This window comes from Oryzias latipes, chromosome 12 (genome assembly GCF_053564925.1).
Source record: "Oryzias latipes strain Hd-rR chromosome 12, Olatipes_Hd-rR_3.1".
Classification (NCBI taxonomy): Eukaryota; Metazoa; Chordata; class Actinopteri; order Beloniformes; family Adrianichthyidae; genus Oryzias; species Oryzias latipes.
The window spans coordinates 29,330,685-29,355,945 of NC_136248.1; the positions used below are offsets into that span (position 1 = coordinate 29,330,685).

At 38.2% G+C, this 25,261-nt stretch overlaps 2 protein-coding genes across 4 annotated transcripts in view; one reads left to right on the top strand and one right to left on the bottom strand.

Moving 5' to 3' along the window:
• Window positions 1–883: 883 nt before the first annotated feature.
• LOC101169127 (secretory carrier-associated membrane protein 1) lies at window positions 884–15,329 on the bottom strand. 2 transcript variants are annotated; one of them, XM_023960378.2, is made up of 9 exons: window positions 15,034–15,329; window positions 10,628–10,705; window positions 9,219–9,326; window positions 8,164–8,275; window positions 7,585–7,713; window positions 4,022–4,181; window positions 3,846–3,947; window positions 2,601–2,718; window positions 884–2,503 (listed from the first exon to the last, which is right to left on the bottom strand). In XM_023960378.2, exons 1-9 carry the CDS (start codon window positions 15,088–15,090, stop codon window positions 2,354–2,356), a joined length of 1,014 nt encoding a protein of 337 aa, XP_023816146.1. In that variant the 5' UTR covers window positions 15,091–15,329; the 3' UTR covers window positions 884–2,353. The 2 variants fall into 2 exon arrangements, with proteins under 2 accessions (XP_023816146.1, XP_078812159.1); XM_078956033.1 differs by lacking the exon at window positions 15,034–15,329 and adding an exon at window positions 12,707–12,826.
• A 2,316-nt stretch (window positions 15,330–17,645) lies between these two features.
• The window catches only part of ap3b1a (adaptor related protein complex 3 subunit beta 1a), an 82,789-nt gene continuing 75,173 nt past the window's right edge, over window positions 17,646–25,261 (top strand). For both annotated transcript variants that reach the window (XM_011481459.4, XM_078956031.1), the window contains exon 1: window positions 17,646–17,977. In XM_011481459.4, coding sequence (XP_011479761.1) covers window positions 17,850–17,977 — 128 coding nt within the window. In that variant the 5' untranslated portion in view covers window positions 17,646–17,849. The remainder of the gene's footprint in view (window positions 17,978–25,261) is intronic.

Consider the following 25,261-nt stretch of genomic DNA (forward strand, 5'->3'; position numbering starts at 1 on the left):
ATAAATCTGCCCTACATGTTACAAAGCTACTCTTCGGGTCAACTTGACCCATCAGTCAAAATAGAAGCTACAAAAATTAGTCAGAAAGATAATTTTCAGTTTCAGGCGGTTGAGAAGGTCGTCCGCTGATCGAGGGCTCGGCGGTTTGATCCCTGCTCCCCCCAGTTAAATGTTGCTGTGTCCTCGGGCCTCCAGTGTGGCTCCACTGGTGTGTGAATGTGGATGAATGTCCCGGTGATGGTCAGAGGGGCCCGTAGGTGTGAACGGGCAGCCACGCCTCTGTCAGTCTGCCCCAGTAGCTGACCATCACCAAGAATGAATGAGGAGTGAATGAATAATGGAGACATTGTAAGCACTTTACAATATTCTATCGGGATCAAATGAAAAATGACGGGGATGCAGATGGAGATGGCCTGAACACATCGAGAGGAGGAAGAGTGATGAGGTTGGTATAAAAGGATGCTGAGGTGGATGCAGTTAAGGAGGACACGATGCTGGTTGGTGGGACGGAGAAGGACGCAGAGGAGAGGGGCCGATGGAGGCAGATGACCGACAGCAGAAAGACAAAGAAGATTATTTTTCTTTCCTGCACAAGAAGCACTATAGGGAAAAGTCATGTTAGCTTATTAGGCTAGCTTGGTACCAAAAATAGCTCATCAGTTTGGTTTCTAAGCAGAAGTAAACTCAAAATTTTCATCTGAACATCAGAACAGAAAAATACAAGAGAAAATGAATCTTAAATTGAATAAATGAGGTTTAAAGCGAGTCTTTGAGTTAATCTTGACTGTTGTGTTTAGATGCGACTGCGCGGAAGTCCTCTCTTGTTCTCTACTGCCACCATGTGGTCGTTGGCTCAAAGTGCAAAATAATCTCAAGAAACAAATACAGAAGAAGAGCTTTATTAACTGTTAATGCAATAAATATACAAAACTCAAACTACAGACAAGCAACGGAAGGTGGAACCATATTTAAAAAAAAAACAAAACCAAACAATCTTTAAATTATACAAGATATACAAAGAACTCTTATTTCCTTCAAATTTTTTCAGTGTTTTTCTACCAAACGTCTTGATTATCAAGCACAGAAGGCTCACATACAGTACCTTATACTTCACACTGCACTTCTGGGTTCTGCACGGTCAGACGTGCACGTACAGATCCAAACTTTAAAAGACGGGAAGGAAAAATTAAAGGAAAAAAAATGCAGAAAAGCATGAAGGAAGGAGCCAGATAGAACCGAAAAAGCCAAAAACCCTCCAGGGATTTAGAGACAAATGAGGACACCAAGAGGACGCCGTCTGTCTCTTTAACAGAGGTCAAACTTGAGGAAGTATAAAGCAAAAGTCAGCACTGATTGAGCGTTTATCCCCAGACAGGCGTCCCGTTCTTCTAAAATCATTTTCCAAAACGAGCGAGGAGCGTCCTGAATGAAGCCCCAACACCGACGACAGAAGCCGTTCTTTAGCCGAGGAAAGATCATTTTCCATAACAGCTACATTCTCATTTTATGCCATAAAAGTTGTGAGCCGAGTTCAGCAGGCGTCAAGAAATATGATGAAACCACCAAAGAAAAGGCCGTCGATGACACAGAAAAGAAAGCAGATTTAAAGTGCAGTTTGTTAGCCGTTTAATAAATAGAAAAAGCAGATAAATACACGCAAAAACATGGATTTGTTTGTCAAAATATACAGTTTCTGAGCGTTAATATCTGGAGGAAGCTTTTATCCAATTCTTTCCTTTAAGAATAAAAAAATAATCATTTTTAGAAACCCAATTCTAGCCTGAGATTACAGACTAAATGAGCAGAATTTCACCCTGAAATTAAGATTAACAAGCTTTAAGATGATGATTGAGAATATTTGATAAATTATATCCCTCTGATTTTTTTCTGAATTATGTTGAGCAGCACTTAAGGTCAATTAAGACAAACCTTTACTGACCTGATTCTGGAAAATGTTGATTAGAAAGCAAGGCATTGAAACTGAAATGCACAGCATTTACCTTCAGAGATACAGGCTCTCTCCACTAGGGGTCAGCAGAGTTCCGCTGAGATCAACAGGAATCAAATATTTTATCAAGCAGGAAGAAGCACCTCAGGGGAAACCGTCAGGAAAGGCACACAGACATTCAGGAGGTTGGCCACACACATGCACACAGGTACACACAGAGGAGAGCACGCCGGCGGAGGGAGGCGTGGTCTCCACAGCGCCCCGCACTGGCTTTGCGCTCAACTTGGGAATAAAAGAATTAAATAACTGACCAACTGGAACCACCTTGGTGTTGCTTGGAGGCTGGGGGGGGATGTCCATGCGTTTCAAAGGGAGGGGGGGGGTGGTGTTAAAGACCTGAACAAATCAGATCTGCTCCTTGAAAGCCCCCTGAGCGGCCGTGGTGGCGGCAGTGGCCGCCGCCGTCTGGACGGTTTTATTGGACATGACGCCTGTGGCGAACTCCTGCTGGGCCTTCTCGAAGCTGGCGCCCGTGGTGCGGTACAGGGCGTGGATCTGAGGAGGAGGGGGGGGGGGGAGCCACAAGAGGAGATGAACACAGAGAGCACTGCATAGATCCAACAGGTCTAGATCTGCTCTCTCTCTCTCCTACCTTCTTAAACATGATGAGAGACATGACAGCCAGGGAGGTGAAGAGGGCTGCCACCAGGATCATGATGATGCCCACAGGGATGCTCGTGTTCAAACCCATCAGTGCAGAGATCCAGCCGCTGAGGAAACATCACTTCTGTTCAACATCTATTTTTCCCCTCATTTATCCAAAAAGAAAGACCAATTTACATATTCAATATTTTCAAGACTGTCAGACCTCATCCCCTCAGAGTTTCTGACGTTATGAGAAACATTTCTCCCTGACAGAGAGAAATCCCACTGCTTACCATGCTAACTGTGCTAAATGTCGTAGCATTACATTGAGCAACATCAACTATCCCAAAAAACACATTGCTAAAAATGCATACCGCTATCATGCTAACAATGCTAACATTCCTAATGTCTCAATATTGTAATAAGGTAAAAGCTTTTTCGGCAATATCCGTTTCAGAGATATTTAATGCTGAATGCAGCATTTAGACTTTAGCAGTGTTAGCAAAGTTAGCATTGTTAGCATGATAAGCATTTTTAGCAATCTGATATTATGATATATTTGATGATGCTGAGTGCAATGCTAAAATTGCCAAAAGTCCTAGCATTGTCAAATATCTCAAAACAACACAGCGCTACAAAGGCTAATTGTGTTAACATTGCTGAAAGTCTTAGCATTGTGATAAACTTTAACATCCATCTTAGAATAATGCATTGCTAAAAATGCTACCTATGCTAAATGTCTTAGCATAAAGGGCTAGCATTGGGTTGACCCATCTCAGAAAATGTTCACACCACATTTTCATTATCTTATTATGGTCTGTCTCTCTACTGTTGCTTGTTCTTGTCATTTTTTAGGAACAGTTGAAGATCAGGAGGGTTTGGTACCACCAAGACACAGAAGGTTGCAGATAATCCAGAAAGGTTGGAATGATTTGAACATCTTCATTAGCCTCTATGAACAGGTTTAAAAATCATCTCTCTTATGGTCTCTGGAAAACACCTTTAAATTTGTTCTGTAATTTAAATATTTTAAGTCAGTTTCTCTTTTTCTCTTACTTTGGTGCAATTGTAAGCTTTTCATTGAATTGTACAACCTTATATTTTAAAATAAACTTGTATAATAGGTGTGTTCTATTTTTTTTTTGACTGGTTGTGTGTCACTTGTAAAGATAAAGTGAAATATGCTTTTAAACAGTTTTAATACCAACTTTTCTTGTCTCTGTGCATAAAAAACATGTTACTGTGGCCTCACCTTGCGCCCCAACCGCTGATCCCAATACACTGGATGACGTAGATGCCAAACTGGCAGACGTACACGAAGAAGAAAACAAAGAACCTAAAAGAGCTGTCGCTCCTGCAAACAGAACAATAGAACATGAGGAACAGCAGGCGGCGTGTTGTGGAGAGGCGCCGCGGCGTGATTCTCACCTGAACGCTCCGTACAGCGGCCTGTACCAGCAGACGAACGAGCACGGCGTGAAGAGCAAAAACCAGAGGATGGACAGGCCGAAGTCCACTCCATGCGTCGCGTCCACACAGAACCAGGACAGACAGGCGATGAGGTTGGCCAGCAGCGTCCCAGTGTGAACTGGAAGAGAGAGTCTGTTAAACTCTTTCCTGGAAAAGCATCAGACACGAACACTTTGAGCAACCTGTGCCGACTAAAAAACAAACCATAGAACACTTTATTAGTAAAAGTATGAAAAAAGCTATTTTCATACAGACTTTTATGTTTTTATACACTTTACAGCATTAGCACACATTGTCACCATAACTGTGCTGTGTTTATTGAACAGTATTGCCATTTTCTATTTTATTTAGAAAGTATTTTTCTTTTTTTTTTTTAAGTTCTTATACTTTATTGCAGTCATACAACACATTTCACTACAGGTTGCACTGTTGTATACAGTATGTGACAAACACTTGACTTTGACCTTCAATTCCCATTCCCACCTCTGGGGGCAGTGGTGTGCTAAAAGAAGATAAGTCATTTTCAAATAAGAACAAGTAAAAGAGATAGATTTTTTTTAATAAAAACTTCTTGTTTGAGGATAAATTAGTATCAAAACAAACATTTTAGAAAGTTTGTGGATGTTTTTCACTCAAACTCTAGCAGCTGAAAGAAGACGTTTTTAGTAACGTTGTAAATCACACTTTAATGTTTAGGTATCAAAAAGTATTTAACTCTAAAGGTTTTGGCATAAAACATATATAATAGAAGTTATGACATATTTTTATTCTGCTTAGAATAAAATCCTAAAAACATTGTATATAGTTCAGTGGAGCTTTGCTTTTTTTAAAAAGTTTTTTACTTTATTTTGACTTTGTCTTTGGTTTGTTTTTGAGTTTGTTTTTATTTTGTGATTTTTGCAGTAAAAAAAAAAAAGACTAAATGTACTTTATGGAATTGACTATTTGGTACAGTTATATACAGGTTTCATTGTGGATATATTGTGTAACAATGGGTTGCATTTAAAAAATAATAATAAAAAAAATAAAAATCAAGTATTGCCACAAAAAACATATTTGAAGACAAATTATTAAAGTTACTTGTAAAGCTGACTAAGAGCTAAGCTTTTTTTCTTTGTTAAAGAAAACTTGCATTTTTTTGTTTTTCAGAAGACTTCATAATAATTCCTATTTTGTTATTGATTTAATTGTTTTTGATTTTTTTTCCAACACCAAAACTACAAAGTTAAACCAGTTTTAGCTGCAATTATGAACCAAATTGTGTCCATTTCTTTTCAGGTTGATGTCCTGGATTTGTGACAAAAAATAAACAAGCTCCACTACAGGAGCAGGAAAAAGAACAGCGTCGTCAGCAAACAAGCTGAGCCCCATGTGACGCTAGAAGGTATGGATTCAGATACTCCCACAAAAACAGAGAGAAACAAGCGAGTGAGTGAGTGAAGGAGATAAATGTCCCAAACAGCAGCAGGTTCTGTTCCTGCAGGGATTTTCCATCTCAGAGAGGAATCTGACATCAGCTGACTAAATCCTAAAAGAACAAACAAACACATTCAGTCTGTTGGGCTTGAAAAGTCTTTTTTTTCCAACATGACTGCAGAAGATCCTATTGTTTTCAGGAGATCATCTGACTGAGTCCCTTCATCAGTCCACATGACTGCAGCACGTGTGGTCATGTGGCTGCTAAGCTCCAAAATAAAGTTACTTACAAACTCAAAACTGGAGGTTCAGGAAGAAAAGGACTCTTTACATAAAGAGGTTCCTTCCCATTTGTGACTATTTCCTCTTAAAAACGTGAAACTTCTGCTTCACAGAACCCGTTCTGGAACTGTTAGCATGACAAGCTTCTTCATGCTTTGACAGAAAAACAGCTTTACCGCTCAGAACCGCATCTCTACCTGCAACTTGCATTTCAGATTCAATGTGTACACACATGCACTGTATTGTAGTGTGTCTGTATACATATATCCAACTCAATATCAATGAAATCATGTCTCTGAGCAGAGCAGCCGGATGCGTAGCTTCACGTTTGCGAGCAGCGGAGGCTTTGGACCGCAGTCCGTCCAGCTGCCGGAATCAGGAGAACAGTGTCTCCCGGAAAGAACAGCGTCTCCGAGCAGAAGAGCGTCTCTGGAACGCTGTGTGAGCTAGCGGAGGCGGCTTTTTAAATGCTCCGCCAAGTCTGAGACACCGTGCAAAAAAACAAACAAAGCCATGTCAATTTGCGGCATTGCATGCACGGATTTTAGGTGCGACCAAGGCTAAACGTTGTTGGCGCGTATTAGCTTAACCCTAACCCTCCTTCCGGGTCTGTGTGGCCAAGAATAAAGCACCGTCCGAATGGATTTGGAACACTATGGGCAAACATGCATTTGATAATAATCGTAACAATAATAAAAGCATGTTTAGAAGATGGCTCACTTTGTTTACAACAGAACTCAATATTTCTTCTTCTACGGTTGATTTTGGTATTATAGACAGTTCTGCGAAAGTCAAAAAGATTTATTCTGACTGAAAGTGTGACGCATGTAAACACTTAAAATAAACAGATGAAGTTTTTCTGGGCCCATGTAAACAGTGCAATGCTGATCCGATCTTTGATCCGACCAAAGACACTTTGCACGTGTAACCGCAGCTATTGTTAGCATAACAGGCTAAATTAGTAATGTGCTGTTCTGAGATTTGGTGTTGAGCACAATATTGAGACTTTAGCAACGTTAGATTAGTTAGCATTGTTAGCGTGATAAGCATTTGAAGCAAAGTGTTTTTCTGAAGTATTTGATGATGCTTAACGCAGCATTAAACTATTTTAGCATCGTTATGGCTCAGTTGGCTGGGTGTAGGACTGTCTCATTCGCATCCCAGGGGAGCAATAAGCTGAAATCCAGTGTGGGTGCTTAGGCAACACCCTTAGCGCTGCTGCCTTTCTCAGTCTACCCGGGCCTTGAAACTACAGGGTTGTGTCAGGAAGGGCATCCGGCGTAAAAACTCACCGCTTGTGCGAATCAGTGAAAGCTGATTTCCTGTGGCGACCCCCGATGTTATAAACTAAAAGGTGAACAACCTCTTCCAGCTGTGAGTGCATGCGCTAGTATTGGTTGCATGTATGCTCTAAGGGTGTTCTTGAACACACATCACATGTCTGGTTTGTACACAGCATAACTGTTCCTTGTTTTTCACCCTAGAGCACCTGAGCAACACTATTTACATGAATTGCTAGTGTTGCGTGTCCAGGAGTCTGTGCCTTCGCCGTGGGACCTTCCTACATGTCCCATGAATGGCTGGACCAAAGACCAAGTTTCTCGAATCATTTTATTAATTATTAGGAATTTTTGTTTAGATCTAATTTACATGACAATTACACCTTGTTGGGTATATTATATCGGGTAAAAATGACCCAGCAAACTCTTTATAGCAAAAGTGTTCTAGGGGTAAAAATCTGTTGATTCCTCTGATTCATCATTTCACTGAAGTTTATTTTCTTTTGTTCGTCCAGCCCAGACGACGGAGGATCAACAACTCACACATCCAGAGGTAGTACATGATTTTGACAATCTTCTGGAACTCCACGGGGATGTCCACGCTGATGTCGTGGTAGAAACACGGAGCCACCGGGAGGTTTTCTGGAAGGGGGGGCCAGTTGTTCTTCCTGCCTGTAACATCAGAGGCTTTGATCACTGAAAAATGTCTGACAGGATTGAAGCTAGAGGATTATTTGATCAAACTAACCTAAACAAATGTTTGACATTTGATCAAAGTAATGGTCTTGTAACTGTTTCACTGCCTTCTCGCCTTTCTGTTACTAGTATTTACCACAAGGGGGCACACAAGCTAAAGGGAAAACACGAACAGAGGAGGAAATAGTTTGCTAAGAATGATAGAAAAGCCCAGGAAAAAAATGTTCTTGGGTTCTCCAATGCATGATGGAGAGAACATGCAGCAAATGTGATGCAGGAAAATACCAACATAAAGGAAGGAGTGACTGTGAAAAAAAGTCCACTGTTTTCTCAGAACGAAGGTGGAAATGTTTTCCTGTTAAGATGCAAACACTGAGCAGATTCCCTGGAGCCTCTCTGGGAGAAGATGCTGGTTCTGGTTCTGACCTCCTGAGGCGCTGAGCGTCTGCATCTCTCTCTCCCGGCGGTCCAGCTCTGCCGCCTTCCTCTCCAGCTCCTCCTGCCTCCTCAGCAGCTCTGCAGCTGCTCGCGTCGCCTCCTGCAGACACAGGTTTACAGAAGAGTCTTTTACTTTCAAAGACGGAAATTCAAGTCCCACTCCAATACTCTTCCTTTTAATTGTGCCATTTTTAGCCAAAACTAAAAAAGAACTGTGTTGTTTTCTAGGACATAGTTTCTGCAGAGTGGCAGGAGTTCCCTCTAGCTTGCAGCCCCTCAAACCCCCAACCTGTTGCCGATGCAACAAAAATGGGAAGCAATACTGGAGCAATCCAGCCGTACAGTTCTGATCCAGATTCCAGCTCAGACGAGGAAAACAAAGACGTTCACACATCTGTTTGTCTGCATCAGAATGGAGTGGAGCAGGGAGCTTGTGGCTCCGCCCAGCGTAGAACCTACCTCACATTTAAAAGCGTCTTCAAGCGGCAGAAAATGCCATTTTAAGCTTAATTTTCTTTATACATGTCGTCCATCATCATAAAAATGCTACATGTTAAAAACACCATTTTCATTGGAGTGGGTCTTTCATAAGAACAGCTAAAGTCTGCCGTCTCTTGATCTACACATGCAATAATCCAATCGCTGTGATCTCCATGGTTCCAAATGTAAATGTTTTTCAACAAACCGCGGCGTTGGTTTCAAAACCAGCTTCAACCACTACGATAAAGTCCTGCCAGTTTTCCACACCGACGAGCTAATTAGCCAGATGACGTTAAACCATTAAGGACCAGTTCATGACCTTTTGACACAGGAAACGGTTTAAAGTCACATTGCGTTGATGAGAAAAGCAAAATTGTGACTCATTCACCGGAATTTAAGATAATTTCCTGTTTCTTGTTTTGATTCAATCAAGACTGTTTCAGGATGCGCAGACACCCAGTCTGCTTTAGCCTGAGCAGTCAGTTGGATATTTAGGTACTGATAAATGACATTAACTCTTCAGGGCGCACACTACAGCGGCTCTCCGCTCTGCTCCTTCATACCTGGCCCTGAGGCTGCGAGTACGCCGGCGGCTCATCCGACGGCTTCATGATGGCGGGCTGCGTGCTGACAGCAGGGCCCGTGGTTCTGGGGGCCGTCCCCGCAGGCGTCTATGGAGAAAGTAGATAGAAACACTTTTTGGAAACACCTTTTGAATTGTAAACACATGTGTTAGCAGACATAAAACTGTAGCTTTTGAACTGGAAAAAATGGATCAATGCATCAAAAATGACCATTAAGCAGCAAAAAGATTTAAAAAAATAAATTAAAATGTTGAAATCAGCTTTCCTCCTCATTATTTACAGTCATCTCAGTGTAAAGTTCTTCCTGAAAGCTTTTGGCAGCTTTAAGCTGCATCGTTTTGTTCTTTAACTTAGCCGTACGAACAGATATGTTCATAAAAACATGGTTTTAATTCATGCGTTTTCCATGTAAACAGCAAAGCTCTGACAATGAAATGCTGGGTTTTCATATTCATCCGTGTCACGTCAGAATTAGATGTTGAAATCCAGTAAAAACTGCAAACATTTACAATCAGGCAGATTACAGCCATCATATTTAAATAAGGCGAGAATGTCAAAGTTGTGATTTGTTTTTAAGAATACAATATTTAAAATTTCCGCTTAAGAGTCAATTTGAGTTGATTTAAAGGGGACTTTTCCCCCAACGTGGCCGAAACGTTACAAAAGATAAACCGTTTTTACATTTTATAATCAACTTTTGTTCTAAATTTGAAACTTGCACAGCTTCAGTTCTGCTACAGCAGTTTTGAGAATCATTGAGAAAACCTGATTTCAAATGTGAAGAAATGAATCCATTTTGGGTCAAAACAACCAATTCAGAACATTTTACCAACATGATACTCCGGAGATGGAAGTGCAAACGGCAGCTTCATAAACTAAACAGCCACGTTTCCAGGACACATTAGGTGTATCGACAAGTCTGCCGATACGATACATAAATTATAGCAGAAGAGTATGACTTAGAATAACCTCTACTTGAATATTAATACGCCTTTCATTGTAATAAAATGGCAAAATTCCTCTTATTTAATGATCATAACGTTAATCACAGCAACTGTATCTCATATATAAGCTGCTTTTATCCAGGCAAATACACAGTGCTTTTATTCTGGTAACTAAAGGGAACAGTCAACATTGTCTGATTCCCGTAACAAAATATTTTTCAGGATAAGAAAAAAAATTAGAATGATTGCGTCTTAACCAATAAGGTTCTAAAAGTATGATTGAGGAAATAAATTGTTGCTTAATGTAGCTTCTCCAGTATTTTTAAACTGCTCAGGGGTCTGAACGATGCTTCCAAAATGAAAGAGGAAAACAACAACAAAAAAACACCTTTGTTTTATAATAAAGTTATGTCTGAAAAAGAGCGGAGTGTTGCATAAACTCACTGGTTTAGCATCTGTGAAGGGATTGTACTCCTCCAACCCTGCAGCTGTGGTCTGTCTGACTTTTGTTACTGATGGATCCTAAAAAAAGACAAAAACGTTAGGAAATGCAGCATTTTCAAACGCTGACTCATCTCAGCAAAATGTCACAGGGCAGGTGCTTCTATCTTTTTTTAGCAGCTTTCACGATGTCACGGATCAGCAGTACGACACAGTTAAAGGGTTTTGGTGAACGGCTGACGTTTTCCTCAAAACAATCAGCCGGGAATTCAGCTGCGAGAAAGACGGCACGATTGGAATCATTTTCACAAGACAGCAGCTATAAATAGACAAATGAGTTATAACAGAGAAACGCTTTTGAACCAATGAGAGGCTTTCAGTTTTTGGTGCAAAGAAGCTGTGGGTTTTTGTTTTTTTTTGCACCAAAACAACAAACTTTGTGAACAGAAAACAAAACAAATTGATATTTTCATTATAAACAAACAAAAAAAAGCATCTCCGTTAGAGACACACAAGTGCATGCTGGGAGTCGAAGTTCCTTTTTATTTTTAGGTGTCTTGAAAAAGCTTAAATAATTGTCAGCAATGTTTAAACTGACAGAATTGATTCAAATTTAAACTTTTTATCCTATTTATTGAATACGACAGTGTTACACCACCACAAAAGAACAATAAAGAAATACACTTTTTCTAAAATAGATTGTAATTTCATGAAAATAATGTTACATTTACAAAAATAATGTACAGTAGACTCAGTGAGATTCTTGCCTAGCAACATAAATGTAGCAGGAAATGTTCGATTATCTTTGTTGAAACACTTAAAATAATCCACATTTATCAAAACATAATTTCTTTTGTAAAATCACGACTTTTTTAAGCAAAATATGATCGACTTCATTCCTATTTAGATCTATTTCTGTTTCTTATATAGTGACCCTAAAACTACCTAACAAAAAAATAATAGGATAAAAAGGTTTACATTTGAACCAATTTTGGTAAATATCAAACATTTTACACCTTTTAGCGATTTTATTTATGTAAAAAGTTGACTTTTTCCTCATAATTTGACTACTTTATTTTCTATTTCTTTTAGTGGCCCTAATACTCTGTTATATTGAACATTTAATCAACTGGGATTATATTAAAAATGATTTAAACTACAGAAGCAGACTTGAAAATGAAACATCAGTTGATCAAATCGATTTTCCTTCAGTGTGATTTTTAGTTTTTCTTTGCCGTTTTATTCATGAAAACCTTCAAAGAAGCTCGTGTTATAGCCAGTTTAGTAGTGAGGAGGATGCGGGGATTTAAACAGGCAGAACTGTCAGGTTTTCACAGAACGGCGGACGTGTTGAAGTCTGGTTCAGGCGGGCCGACACGTTTGCAGCCGTTTTGACAAAACAACCACAGCAGATGTTTAGATGTGCTAAATAAATGCTGCAGCTTAAGTTAGCTAAAGCAGGTTTGGGTTGGTTGAATCAGAAAAAAATGTAAAAACTGACAATTTAAAGGTTAAACGTTACTAAAGCTGCAGCATAACAATTAAAAAAACAGGAAATGTTAGAATTTCTTTTAGCTAAATCTGTATATTTTATTGCTAAATTAGATGAATAAATCTATATCATTAAGAAACTGAAAGTTGCTAAAAAAAAGGAGTAAATATCTTGTTAACACTGCATTTTAGAATTTCAAACAAATGTAAACATTGCAGGAAATGAATGAAATGACACGCTCCACTAGAAATCCATAATCACAGAAATGAGTCATTTTTTTTCTGCAATTCGGAACTCAATTCCTAGAAGTGTCTCCAGCTGAGTGAGTCCACCGGCTGTTGAATTGTTCCAAGTTGAGCCAAAGAAATTCTGCAGCTTTTAGCTCAAAGAGAACCGATGATTTTGGAGAATTTTAACTTCTCCATGTTTTAACAGAGATATAACTGGATAAACTGGCACAAAAACATTTTAGCGTCGCAAATGTTAAAGCAACAGAAAGAAATCAGGAAAAAAAAATCCAAAATAAAGAACGGAAACTGGATTTTAGTCCTGGAAAAACATCTACAATCATTCAATGGAGAGCTGCTTACCATCAGCCGCTGTCGGCCCCACACGGCCACTCAAAGAGCTGCAGAAGATTCACTTCCACCCATGAACACTCCTGAAGTGTTGGGACTCATCCACTTTCATGTTCGGATACCATCTCCTAAACTTCCAGGAGCCCTGACTTGTCACCAGACCAGCATCATCAATATTTCAGAGAAGGTTGCTTTGAAAATTTAATGGTGTTCTTTCTGCAGCCGAGTCAACGTGCAAAGGCGGAATCACCAGGTTTGAATCAAAGGATTGACGGATGGATTTCCAAATAATCTATAGTTTTGGTCACTTAATGAAGAAAAGAAAAAACTAAAGGGTTTTTAAGTCTGAAAGTGTGGAGCTACTTTATATTAACGACCACCGGATCCCAGTTTCTGCCATTAACCCACATTCACGGAAATAGGCCAAAGAGGTTTGACATGTTGGATTTTTGCACGCCGGGAGCCACCAGCACATGTCGCAACATATGATTTCATGAAGTATTGACGATAGCCCAGAGAAAGGACCGCAGCGCCATTTATCTTCAGGCAACGCGGTTTAAGGCGGAAAATGAGGGAAACGCAGCAGCAAAGCCTTCCAGCTCCTGTCAGTATGCTAATGATCCCATGAATTATTCACTTATCTTCCTGGTGAGTGACAAAACCCGCTGCTTCTGCGGGTTCTGGGACATTTCTGGACTCCAACAAGAACAAAGTCCTGATTATTTTCATTATTCGTCTAAAAACTAAGACCCATTTGAAATTTGTTCACTTTTGATCTCTTAGGAAAACTTTCAGGTTTCGTTTTTCTATGTATTTTAATGTAAATCTAGCTTTGAAATATAGTTTGTTTTAAACGACACTTAAACTCACTTCTACATAAAGACAACCACATTGTCAGCTTTATTTACTGCAAAACTAATTTAAAAAAAAAACGGTTAAAATGTATCTGTGTGCTTCACACGTACAGTTAATCATGAAAACCTTTTAAATTCTAGAAACGCCTCATTGAAAGCTGTGAAAGAGAACAGAAAACTGTTTTCTTATAAGTACATCTCCGGGTTTAGCTTCTAGTTATTTGATTCCCTGAAGTTTACCAAAATCTGGACATGCCTCAGAAATCCTTTACATGTTTTTGACTAGGTATGACCTCTGACCTTTAGTCGTGACACAAACTTCACCCCTAACCTAACAATAATGGTGAAACAAAAATGGAGAGCACTAGTGGAACTATCCAGTCGTACAGTTTGGATCCAGATTCCAGCTCAGACGAGGAAAACAAAGACGAACGTGGATCCATTTGTCTGCAGGTGGATGCATCAGAATGGAGCGGAGCAGGGAGCTTTTCTACGTCACAAATACAATCCTTTTTTTTCTGCTTCTGATTCACAACATCTTCAATGAAGAAACACACAGAAACACAATTTTAAGCTTAATTTTCCTCATGTATATCCACCATCATCAGAAAAATGGCGTAACAACAACTTAAAAACACCCAAAACAACATTTTCATGGGAGTGGGTCTTAAATCGTGCGGTCATCTTTAGGCTTCAATCCATTTCGTCTGCAAATTCTGACCGTGTTTTAAGGCCTTTTCCCACAAAGACCTGGCAAATTCATGACCAGACCCCATGAAAATGTCAAACTTGTGTGAGGAACACATACATCAGAACCCGACTTAGGCTCCAGATGACATCTTAGCTTGGTGGAGGCAGTACTTTCCAAAATAGGAATCGTCCTAAACAGAAGTCATTCATTCAAATTGACTGACAAAAACAAGGTCTTAGCTGCAGAGTCATTGTTTTCAGATCAGCTGCTGTGAACTTTCATTAACATCCGATATAATAAACAGGACGGAGGCCTTAAAGACTCTGGTCAGAAGGCCACCTTCACCCTGAAAACGCAGCCCACGGCGACACACAGGAGGGTGGGAATGACTTCACCTTCACTTCTGTTCTTGACTGGCACTTTTGTAGTCAACATTACTGTTGTAAATAATATAAATAACACGTTTAATCTGTGTGTAACAGCAATCATAGTAAGTATCTGATGCAAAATATTCCACTTAATTTAAACTAACCCACTAACTCTCTTCCTATGTAATATTTCACTTTTGTTTTAGTTAAATTGACCTAAATTAACTTGTAAAGGCAGCTAAACTCGTTCAGAAAGTCAGTTAACGGCTTCAAAAAGCTTTAAAGTCAAAGTACCTTCGTCACTGTAATGTAAAAAAGTCCAGTTAGTTCCAGAATAATCCATCCGAGGAGCGCCAATCTCCTAAATGTAAATAAATGCAGCAGCTAATGCTAACCTTGCTAACTTTAGCAAGCTAATGATGTTACCTGAAACGGGCTGTTCAGCTCCGGGCCCGCGAAGGGGTTGCTGTCGAAATCCGACATTCTTCTTCTTTACCGGGAACGGCTAACGTCGAGCACGTTAACTGTGTCCCAGAGCGGATATCTGTGACTCGGGTCAAAGTTAGACACGTCAAAACATCGAATCGGTACGAGGAAATAGCCCGGAGATGACACGGTCGGAGTCAAGTGATGACTCTGTGAAGAAATCCAATCCGCGCGAGGATTGGCCAGCCCGGAGAGGAGGCTTACGTCAGGCGGAAGTAGACACGTACGTCAGACACGTCACAGTTCTTGCAGGTTTTTTTAATTGAAAAAACATTTGAGGTTGAAAGTATTGTGTCAACAAGTTACAGTTACAACATGTATAGAAATATGTAGACAACATTAAAAACGTTAAATAATAATAGCAATAACAATAATACAGAAAAATACAAACTAAAATAAAAGAGATTAAAATAAAATAAAATAAAGGGGTTACATGGAAATTGTTACACAGCTCTTTTAGTTCCTTAAACAATTCACTTAAAAATTATGGAAAAACATCCACAAATTTATCACCGACTCTGTTTTTGCTGATTTTTAACTTTATTATAAACACATAATACTTAAAGATGGTGATGCTTTGTTTTTATAAATATGTTTTTATTCAAGGCAAAATTTCCTATTCAAAGAAGTAAATTTGTTAATAAAAAACCTGAATTCTTCTTAATAAACTGGAACTGCAGAAATGTATAAAATAATTTCTGCTTTGAAAAATCCAAAGGCTCAAAAAATGATGTAAATCTTTTGGATTAGTAACATAAGTTAACTCTTGAATTTTTTTGTATTTCCTTATTTATTTTTTCTTTACTGATGTAAATGTTTTATCCATTACCAGTTTGTTGTCATTCACAGTTTCCATATATATTATTCATGTATTTTAAATGTATTCTGAAACTCTTCAATAAATAAAAAAAGAAAAGAAAAAAAAACTATAAAAAAACAAACAAAGAAATAAAGTTTGAAGTTATGGTATTAAGCAAAAAAACAAAATCACAATTACAACCGCGCTACTTTTGACATATTTATTTTATTAAAACAGTGAATCAATAGTTCAGAGTCATTCAAAGTTTCATTAATGGCCTAGTTTACCCAAAGTCAAAGAAACCCTTTTCAAAATAGGTGATATGATATATCCTGTTGCTGAATTTCTTAAAACCAGATTTAACTTTCATGTTGAACCGTGCATTTATTATTATTTGAATAAGGAATATTTGGAACATTTGTTTTCTCATCTACATATTCCAAGATGTTATGGATGAACATTAGAAACGCGATCAATCTTAAAATGTTCATTTCACTTTTTTGTGCTTCAGATGTATTACCGTTTATGGATTATTTAGATAATTCCTTCTCAAAAATATAATTAATAGTATTTTGTTACTCATCAAATATCACATTTATTACTGGTTTTGGAGAGGTAGCAAACCATCCTTTCCATGTTTTATAACTAAAATCAAGATATAGCTCATTAAAAACAATGCAAACCTGGAAAATTGCCCCTTTAACAATTCAACAAATCTGTACTTTTTATTTTTATTCTTCTCTCATTTTATTTTGTAATTTTACTCATCAAGAAACAACAATGTATGATGTCTTTTGTACAGCCCTTTAATGTTCTGTCATGCCATTATTACCCTCTGCGAGAGATTGTATGTTACTTTGTTGTGATATGTGCAATTTAAAAAAAAAAAAAAGGACCATTGATAAAATTTTAGTTAAACTTTTATTTGTAGTTATAGGTTTCCCCTAGTATGTTTTATTTGGAATAACAAAAACAGTCTTTACAAAAAAAATAAATCATTATTTTACCATTGGTTCAAGATTTCTTTAAGAAAAAGTCTGATATCATACAATGTTGTTTAGTTTTACTTCCCTTCTATAACATTTCGGTTTTTCCTAGAAAAAAACAAATTCTAAACTATTATAGCCTGAAAAAAGTAATTAAAAAATCTGGACAGTATTTTTTGTTTTGGTGAAGAATCCTACTTTTATACTGCCAAAAAAACTCTTATTAAAATTTCCTTTACTTGGGGGGACATTTGCTATTATTTGAACCCCAATTCTAAGATTTAAAGTGACAAAAATCTGTGTTTTCTTTATTATTTTTAAATTTCTCATTGGTCTCTGGGAGTAAACTGTATTTCTAAACTTTATGTAGCTGCAGCCTTAAGAAATTAAGTTAGTTTGAATCCACTTTATTCAAATGGTGTTTTATTATATTAAATGAATAGAAAACACGTTTTAGTTGCATAGAACAGATTTTTGGAACTACTACGACAGTTTTTGCTCATTTTCTTCTCTTTGGCAGGAACAGAGGAGCTGCTGTTGTCTTGACAATATAGACATTTAAACAATAGATTGTACAGCTAAATAACTTGTAGACTGATTCAAAATTATGACATGTATAGCTTATTCATTTTATTCTAGATTTATATTTGCATGATTATTATGGTTTAATGTAAAGAAATTGTTAAACGTATCCAAAGGAAATTGGTTATTTTAATCAACGTTTCGATCTAGCTGTAGGAGATCTATGACAAGGAGGCTGCAAAAGCTCAGTCATGTGACACCAACTTGTCCAACTCACACTTCCGCTTCTGCGTGTAAAAAAAAAAAAAAGTTGAGCGAAATCTGCAACAAGTTTATCTCTGCTGGAAGTTTTCACGCCGCGACATTTAAAGTCTTTTTGACGACTTTGTTGCTCGAAGGAAAGATAAAATAAAGTTTTTCTCGCCGGAGATTCGTACAGCTGCGGAGTCATGTCGTCGGGAGTCGGGTACAATGACCAAACGGGAGCGGAGACTGCGGTGGAAGCGGGGCAGGAGACCACCCCGACCACCTCCAGCAGCGGGGCCGCCTTCGGGCTGTTCAGCGCCGACTTTAAAAAGTAAGACTCGCTGCTTTTGGAGACGCATTCACCGCCGCGCTGGCTTTAAGTTAACGGGGCTGCTTCACACTGTTGTTAGCTCCTCCGGCGCTTCTGGAGATTTATGCTAAATTTTCCATTTAAACCCCCCCCCCCCCCCCCTGTTTGTTTGCTAGTTTGTCACACTGAAATATTTCCGACCACCAAACAAATGAAAGAGGAACAAAAAGTTAACTGTCGTAAAATAAAAACAAACAAAACATATATAATAAATGAAATAAAATATAAAATATCGATAATACACAAATAAGAATAAAAAAAATACATATTTTTATTTTTTCCAACTGCTTCTGAGTTTTTCTGGTCTCTTAGGAACTTTGGTCCGGTTACTCAGTGCTTCTGGAAGGTCCTGCCTCAACATCTCAATCCCTTTCAGGGCTGGACTTTTCAGACCCTTAGATGTGGATTTGGTTCTTCTTTTAAATCAAACCCAGATGTGCTTCATCTTGACGACTTTGGTTGTCTTGAATATTTTCATGGATGTACGGTTTCACGTCCCACAGCAAGCTCCTTTAGCAAACGGAGCCCACACCATCACACTACCACCAGCTGTTTGTATCCAGGATGTAGTGAGACACACACTCCATCTAATCAGTCCACAGGGCTTTTATTGTTCAAAAAGTTTTAGTTTTTCATTTAACCATCAGTGGTTCTGTTCTTAAACTTTGCAGCAGGAAGTATGATTTTGCAAATTATTTATATTTGTTTGAGAAATATTTCTTTACACACTTCTATATGCAAGGGTGCTTCAACAAATTACACCCCCTGAGCACACTTGTCCTCTTCTGTCTTGCTGCATAACAGCTGTTTTTTTAAATTAACTGTCTTATTCACTGTGTGAACAGTTTTAAAATAAAACAAAACATTTTGTGAACATGAAATGTTTGACTCCCCTCCCCAAAGTTAAGACACGTTTGGTTGCTTTTTATCTGCTTTTCACTTACTTATTATTGGTGTTTTGTGGTTGTTGGTTTTGTCCAACGAGCTGATGTTTGTTAATTTCCGCATGTGTTTTATCAACCTTTATTCATTTTTTCCTTTGATGGTAGAAAATACAGACATAGATGCCTGTTTTTGTTGTCATCTTTGTAACTTTTCCACAACGAGTGAACATATTTCTGGAGTTTGACTTTTTAGGAGGAAAGAGTTTGGGAAAATGTGCATCTTGATGTCAGCTATGTGACCTGATCCTAATGTTTGTTTTTTTTTATCTGGAAAAGTTTCTAGCTTCATTAAATCTTCATCAGTCTGACTCTAAAGGTTTTGGTTAAGCCACAAAAATCCACAAACATTTTAAAAGTAAACATTTATGTATTGATTGATCGATCGATCTGAGGTCCTGTTTGAGTAGAAAATCTTTCTATTCTGTTCTGGGAAAGCCAGTTAAAGCCTGGGGAGTTGGTGTGACGAGGTCCCACTGATAAAGAGTTGTTTGTATGGAAATCAGTCTGTAGTTTTTTGATAGCTAAAGTTACAGCGCCATACCAAAGAATTCAACCCCCTTGAACTTTTTAACCTTTTGCCACATTTCAGGCTGCAAACATAAAGATATACAACTAATTTTTTTGAATCAACAAGAAGTGGGACACAATCAAGAAGTGGAACGAAATTTATTGGATGTTTTTCAACTTTTTTAGCAAATAAATTATTCAGCCACCTTAAGTTAACTTTGTAGGAGTTTGTCTCTATCAGTAAATATCACACTGACATTTTTGCCCATTCCTCCTTGCAAAGCAGCTGGAGCTCACTGATGTTGGATGGAGAGCATTTGTGAACAGCAGTTTTCAGTTCTTTCATCCACGTCTGGACTTTAACTCGGCTATCTAAAGGCTCGTTCACACCGGGATGAATTTCGCGCGCGATATTCGCCGACGTTTAACGCCTCGTGACTAAACAAAGGGCACCAATGTGAGTGTGCACACCGGCGTGAAAAAACGCCACGCGTAAAAGCGTCATTTTTTTAAAAAATCGCCTCGGGTTCGTTTTTTTGGTTTGACTCGCCGCGTCAAAAACTATACGACCAATGAGAATGGCGCTTTTGCACACGTGTCTGGAGCTTCTGAAGTTATAGTAAAACATAACTTGGGGGCGCTCAAACATCAAACTGTCTTGCGGAGCACACATACGTCACGGCGAAGAAGATATACGCCAAGTAGCGTCTACACTGCCGGGAAGAAATAAGACGAAGAAGATGCACTCACTGACGGACATTCTAAAATATCCCCGAAAACGCTCATGTTACATTTTCAGCTCCTGTACCAGTCGATAAAACTCCCCATGTTCTTCTCTTCTCGTAACTATGGGATGTACCCAAAATCGCCGTCTTTTCCGGCGTCTTTCATCATTCAACAGAACAATAATTTCTTCAACGCTGGAACTGGAGCTACTGGTGCTGGAAATATTCATGTTTTCTTTGTATGATTCTGACAAGCGCGTAAATACTTGCTCTCTTCTTCTGAGTAAAAAGCGACTTTAAGAAGCGTAAAGTTGCGCAGCGCCACCTTGTGTACAGGGGTATTTGTGTTTTACATCTAACGTCAGGGAATGAAATTGCATGTTCGCTCGGCTCATCGTCAGCGAAAATCGCCTGGGTGTGAACACAAAAGACGTGTCGAAAAACGCTGGCGAATAACGGCTGGCGAATATTCGTCCCGGTGTGTACGGGCCTTAACACCTGGCTTTTACAGACGCTCCAAGCTTACAATGTGGCCATTATTCATTCACTCTTCATTCATACTTGGTATGAAGGTAGAGGCGTGGCTGCCAGTTTGCGCCTACGGTCCCTCTGACCATCACCGGGAGCATTCATGCACATTCATGCACATTCATGCTGGTAGGCAGTAGTGTTAAGGGTCTCGTAAAGGGTCTTGCCCAAGGTGGTGTTAACTGCTCACCAATTCAATTGCCTGCTTGTTCATTCCCCCTGGGAATTGAATCCTGAATTGAATCTCCGTCCCAGTCGCAGGTCTTTTGCAGACTCCATCAGGTTTTCCTTCTGTTTTGCTCCGAAAGATAATCTGAGCCTGGGTTGAATTCTCCGTGTTATAGTGGCATTCTATGGAAAAATACAAAACTGTAATGTTGCTTTTATTGAATTTTTACAAATCAGAAACAACTTTATCATTTGCAAAAAAAAAAAAAAAAAAAACTACAAATGATTTCAGATTTTTTTTAAGTACATTTTTTGCAGTAGTACTTTACTTAGGTTTTTTCAGAATCCAGAAGGTAAAAAGTATTCAGCGCCATCTTTGACCCCTTTCGGACTGGTGCCTGAATATATTTTCTAACCTTAAACCGGTCTGCAGCCTGAGAAAGGTGAGTCTCCTACTCTCACCTGCTGCAGCTTTGTGCTAGTTTTGCAGATGATTGTTAGAAGAAAACTGTCTTGAAGTTGAGAAACTGGACTCAAAGTCCAGTTTTTATGAATGAGGACCTTAACGAACACAGACGGCCTTTTAGAGGTCACAAGGTCGCTCTAAGAGCCAGGCTTTTAACTTGTCCTTTATTTTGATTTATTTTTTAAATGAAGTTCTTTATCGTTGGCATATTCACGATCAATTCACTTGTTTCTCTGACTTCAAACATTTTAATAAAAAAAGCCATTTGAAGTTTTTTTTTCTTCTTCATATAGATGTTGCTTCTTCATCATCTGACCGTGCGCTCCGTCCTCATCAACCTTTCTTTTGTCTAATGAGTCTGAAAACTGAGGCTGTTTGGTAAACTTGAACTCTCTCCCATCTGTTTACATCTCAAATAAGGCTCTGCCTCTTGTTTTTACCTGCTGTCATTCTTGCTACTTTTAGCTGTTTTTGGGTGGAAAGCGTTGACTTTTCTGGTAGTTGATCATATGTTTAGTTTGTCTGTTGATTTGTTGTGTTGCAGTAGATTGAGCCTTTACTGTTGTTACGCCTGATCATCCGTCTGCAGGCTGTTTATGTTCTGAACTCACACTTAAGGTTAAAAAAACATGTTTTGTTAATAACAAAATGACCAAAACTATAACGTTTGTTTTCAATTCAATTCAATTCAATTATATTTTATAGCCCAAAATCACAACAACAGTCGTCTCAATGGACTTCGAAGTAAAACATGAACTTAAAAGGATCACGAATAAAAAGAGTTCAATAGGAAAATACTAAAATGAACTAACAAACTGACTATGCTATACTGGCATCCCTGCCGTTAGACCCCCCTTCGCGGTAAGGAAAAACTCCCCAAAAACCGGATTCCGGAAAAAACGAAGAAACCTCAGGGGTGCCCACATGAAGGAGGGATCTTCCCCCAGGATGGACAGGCGATTTACCAGAACTCTTAGAGAAGAAGTTTTGAAATTCTTGGTTGTTGCTGCCATTTTTAATGTGTTCTGGACAAATCTTCTCAGTGATCGGGCAGTTGTTGTAAGTCTTCCTCGATTCCTGTGAAAATGTTGTGTGTGTGTTTGGACATTGTGCGTTTTCACGCGGGGTTGTTTGGTCTGCACTGAGATGGGCTTCAGGGATGGTCCTCTTTGTTCTGCAGGTTTGGAAGTTCACCTTAACTCTGGTTCTGGAACTAATTGGCCATAGTATTTCCAATGAAAATTGTGTTTATTTATTTTTTTGAACATATTTTATTGCAAATTTCTGATGATGGAGGACATGTATAAAGAAAATAATGCTTAGAAAAGCATTTCTGAGTGTCTTTATTTTGATTTGATTTGAAATGGTTTATTTCAAGCAATCAAATAAGAATAATACACAAAAAAACATTACAGTCGTCAGTTATAATATTGCTTGAAAGGGAGTGGAAGGAAGCGAATTTATATAATCACTTAATTACATGATTTATCATTATCCGGTTCATAACTTCTATCAGACGGAATAAAAAAAAGAATCAAGAATCCTTCGGTATAAATATTATTTAATATATAATATCAATATTGATTTAAAATTATTTAAATCAAGGTGAATCAGGAGCACACGAAAAATATCAGTTTGAGAAAGATTTTACTTGTTATGTAAAAAAAATACGCTGGGTGGTTTGTTTTCCTCGTCCGAGTTGACATCTGGTTCAAAACTGTACGTCGGGATTGCTCCTCTATTGCTCACCATGTTTTGTTGCTTCGCTAATTTTAGATTGGGGTTTGAGGGGCTGTAAACTAGTGGGAGAGAATGTAAACAGAGAGCTCTCAGAGGAGAAGGTGGCGGAAATGCCCCGTCCCAACAGCCACAACTTTCTAATGAAAGAAATTTGACCCAAAACGGCATAATCTCTTAATTAAAAGACCACTGGGGACACTTTAAAAATAGTTTAAAAGATGATTGGAGTGCAACTCTTAAGGAGTTACACAGAAATATATCTGTGGATTTTTTAAAATTGTGATTCAGAAAGTGCAAGAAGACTGTGAGACGGTTTCATGAAAAGTTGGAAACATTTGAACGAAACTGTTAGTCTAACGTTCTGTTCTTGTGACCAGAGTTTAGGATGTAATTGAATTTCTCTGGAATATTTATGTGATATCAAATTAGTGTCTCCTTTTTCCAGTTTTTAGAAGCTCCGTGCTGCATCTGTGAACTGAACCTGCACAGATTCAACACGGAAGTGCTAGATTCTTCACTGCTACACACTTCCAGCAGACATTTGCCATCAGACGTACTAAAGCAAAATAAAAAACTAAGAAACTTTTGACCCGTTAGAAAAACTGGCTTTTGAGTCCATGTGCGCTGTTTACAAATTCTTTTATTTGGTTGCATCTTAATGTGATGGAGTGCTGTGCTTTCAGGGATGCAAGACTTTGGAGCATTAGTTTTTATTTTTCTGTAAATGTATCTTTTTGTTTTTAAAATCATAGCTTTGAAAATGTCCAAAAAAAGTTCAGCATTTGAAAAAGAAAGAAACGGAGGTTTTTCCTTAGAATTTAATATTAAAACATCACATGTTACATTTTTAAGTGTGAAATTGTGTTTATTGTTGATCTAATTGTAAAAACTGAAGCCTCAGTTGATCCTTTTAAATCTTTAATTTTCACTTCAGGAAGATGCCACTAGGTGGCGACAAATCACCAGTTAAGACTTCTTTCGTCCTTCAATTCATATTTTGATGATTAGCTGCCAGAAAAGGCACTGTTCCTGCTATGATTCTGATTCTAATCCTGCTGTTATCTCACTGTTCAGCAGGAAATACGTTTACTTTGAAATTCACCTCAGCCTCTTTAAACTTCTCCACAGTTGCTGGTTTGAAACCTTTCTAACATTGGTCTTTTGTTTGGCAGAGTTTCAAGTTGTTTGAAAATAGACCTTTAAACTGTCTCACATGACTGGTCAGGGGGTCGGGGTCATAGTTGTTTTTTTCACTTTGATTTTTTTAAGCTAAGGGAAGAAAAAGCTCTCGTCTGTTAGCAGAAGACTGTTGAAGCTCATGTCAGAAATGCAGTTTCCTGCACTGAAAAGTCACAGCAGAAAACTCTACAATAAAAGCTCTTTTTGCCTCAATAATCTCTTTTTTTGTTTTTGTTATCAGGAATTTTAATTTCTTATTGTGGAGATTTGTTCTCTTGGATGTATGTTTGTATGTGTTATAACCTTTGTGTGGATGTTCTTGATGGGTTTTCATAGGAAAAAAAAGGCAAATAAAGATCAGAATTAAGTCTAGAAAGTCCATCAAATTTCTTCTCAGTTTGCTCATACTTTAAACGAAGATGGCCTACAATGAGATGACAAATATTGACAAAAATCTTTTTTCTTTCTTTCTGACATTTGTTGGGTGAAGTTTTGGCAAAGGGCGGTATTACGAGTCTCTAAAAGCCAATGTCTGCTTTTACTCCATTTTGGAATTGGGTTTTGTTTAAAGAAATTATTCTTAACAAGGAAAATGTTGAGGTTTTTTCAGTTTGTCTATGTTATGATTGTTTTTATAAAAATTAACAACAAATAAAGTTATCACAGATCAGATCAAGCAAAGGTCAGGAAAATGTTTTTAAAGTGTTTGGATGAGAAAGTTCAGTCACTTATTGGTTTTAATCATCTCATGTTTTCTTCTTTGCTTCTTTTTATGGTATCTTCTTATTTTGGGTAATACTGCCCTCCAATGAGCAGCTCTTGTAATTGTGCATCATTTGCTTCAATGGGCCTTTATAAAGCTTTTCTTAAACCTTTCAAAGTAAACTACATCTATATATATTATATATTCATAAATACAACATAAATTCCGGACTATAGAGCGCACCGGATTACAAGCCGCATCCTTTACGTTTTAAGCTAATTTATA

What these genes read in the sequence shown, in the direction of transcription:
- LOC101169127 (XM_023960378.2), bottom strand. Translation starts at nt 15,090, where the DNA reads ATGTCGGATTTCGACAGCAACCCCTTCGCGGGCCCGGAGCTGAACAGC. An exon ending in AGCTGAACAGCCCGTTTCAG is followed by an intron (nt 10,706 to 15,033) that starts GTAACATCATTA and finishes GTCTTTTTTTAG; the next exon opens with GATCCATCAGTAACAAAAGT. An exon ending in GACGCTCAGCGCCTCAGGAG is followed by an intron (nt 7,714 to 8,163) that starts GTCAGAACCAGA and finishes CTGATGTTACAG; the next exon opens with GCAGGAAGAACAACTGGCCC.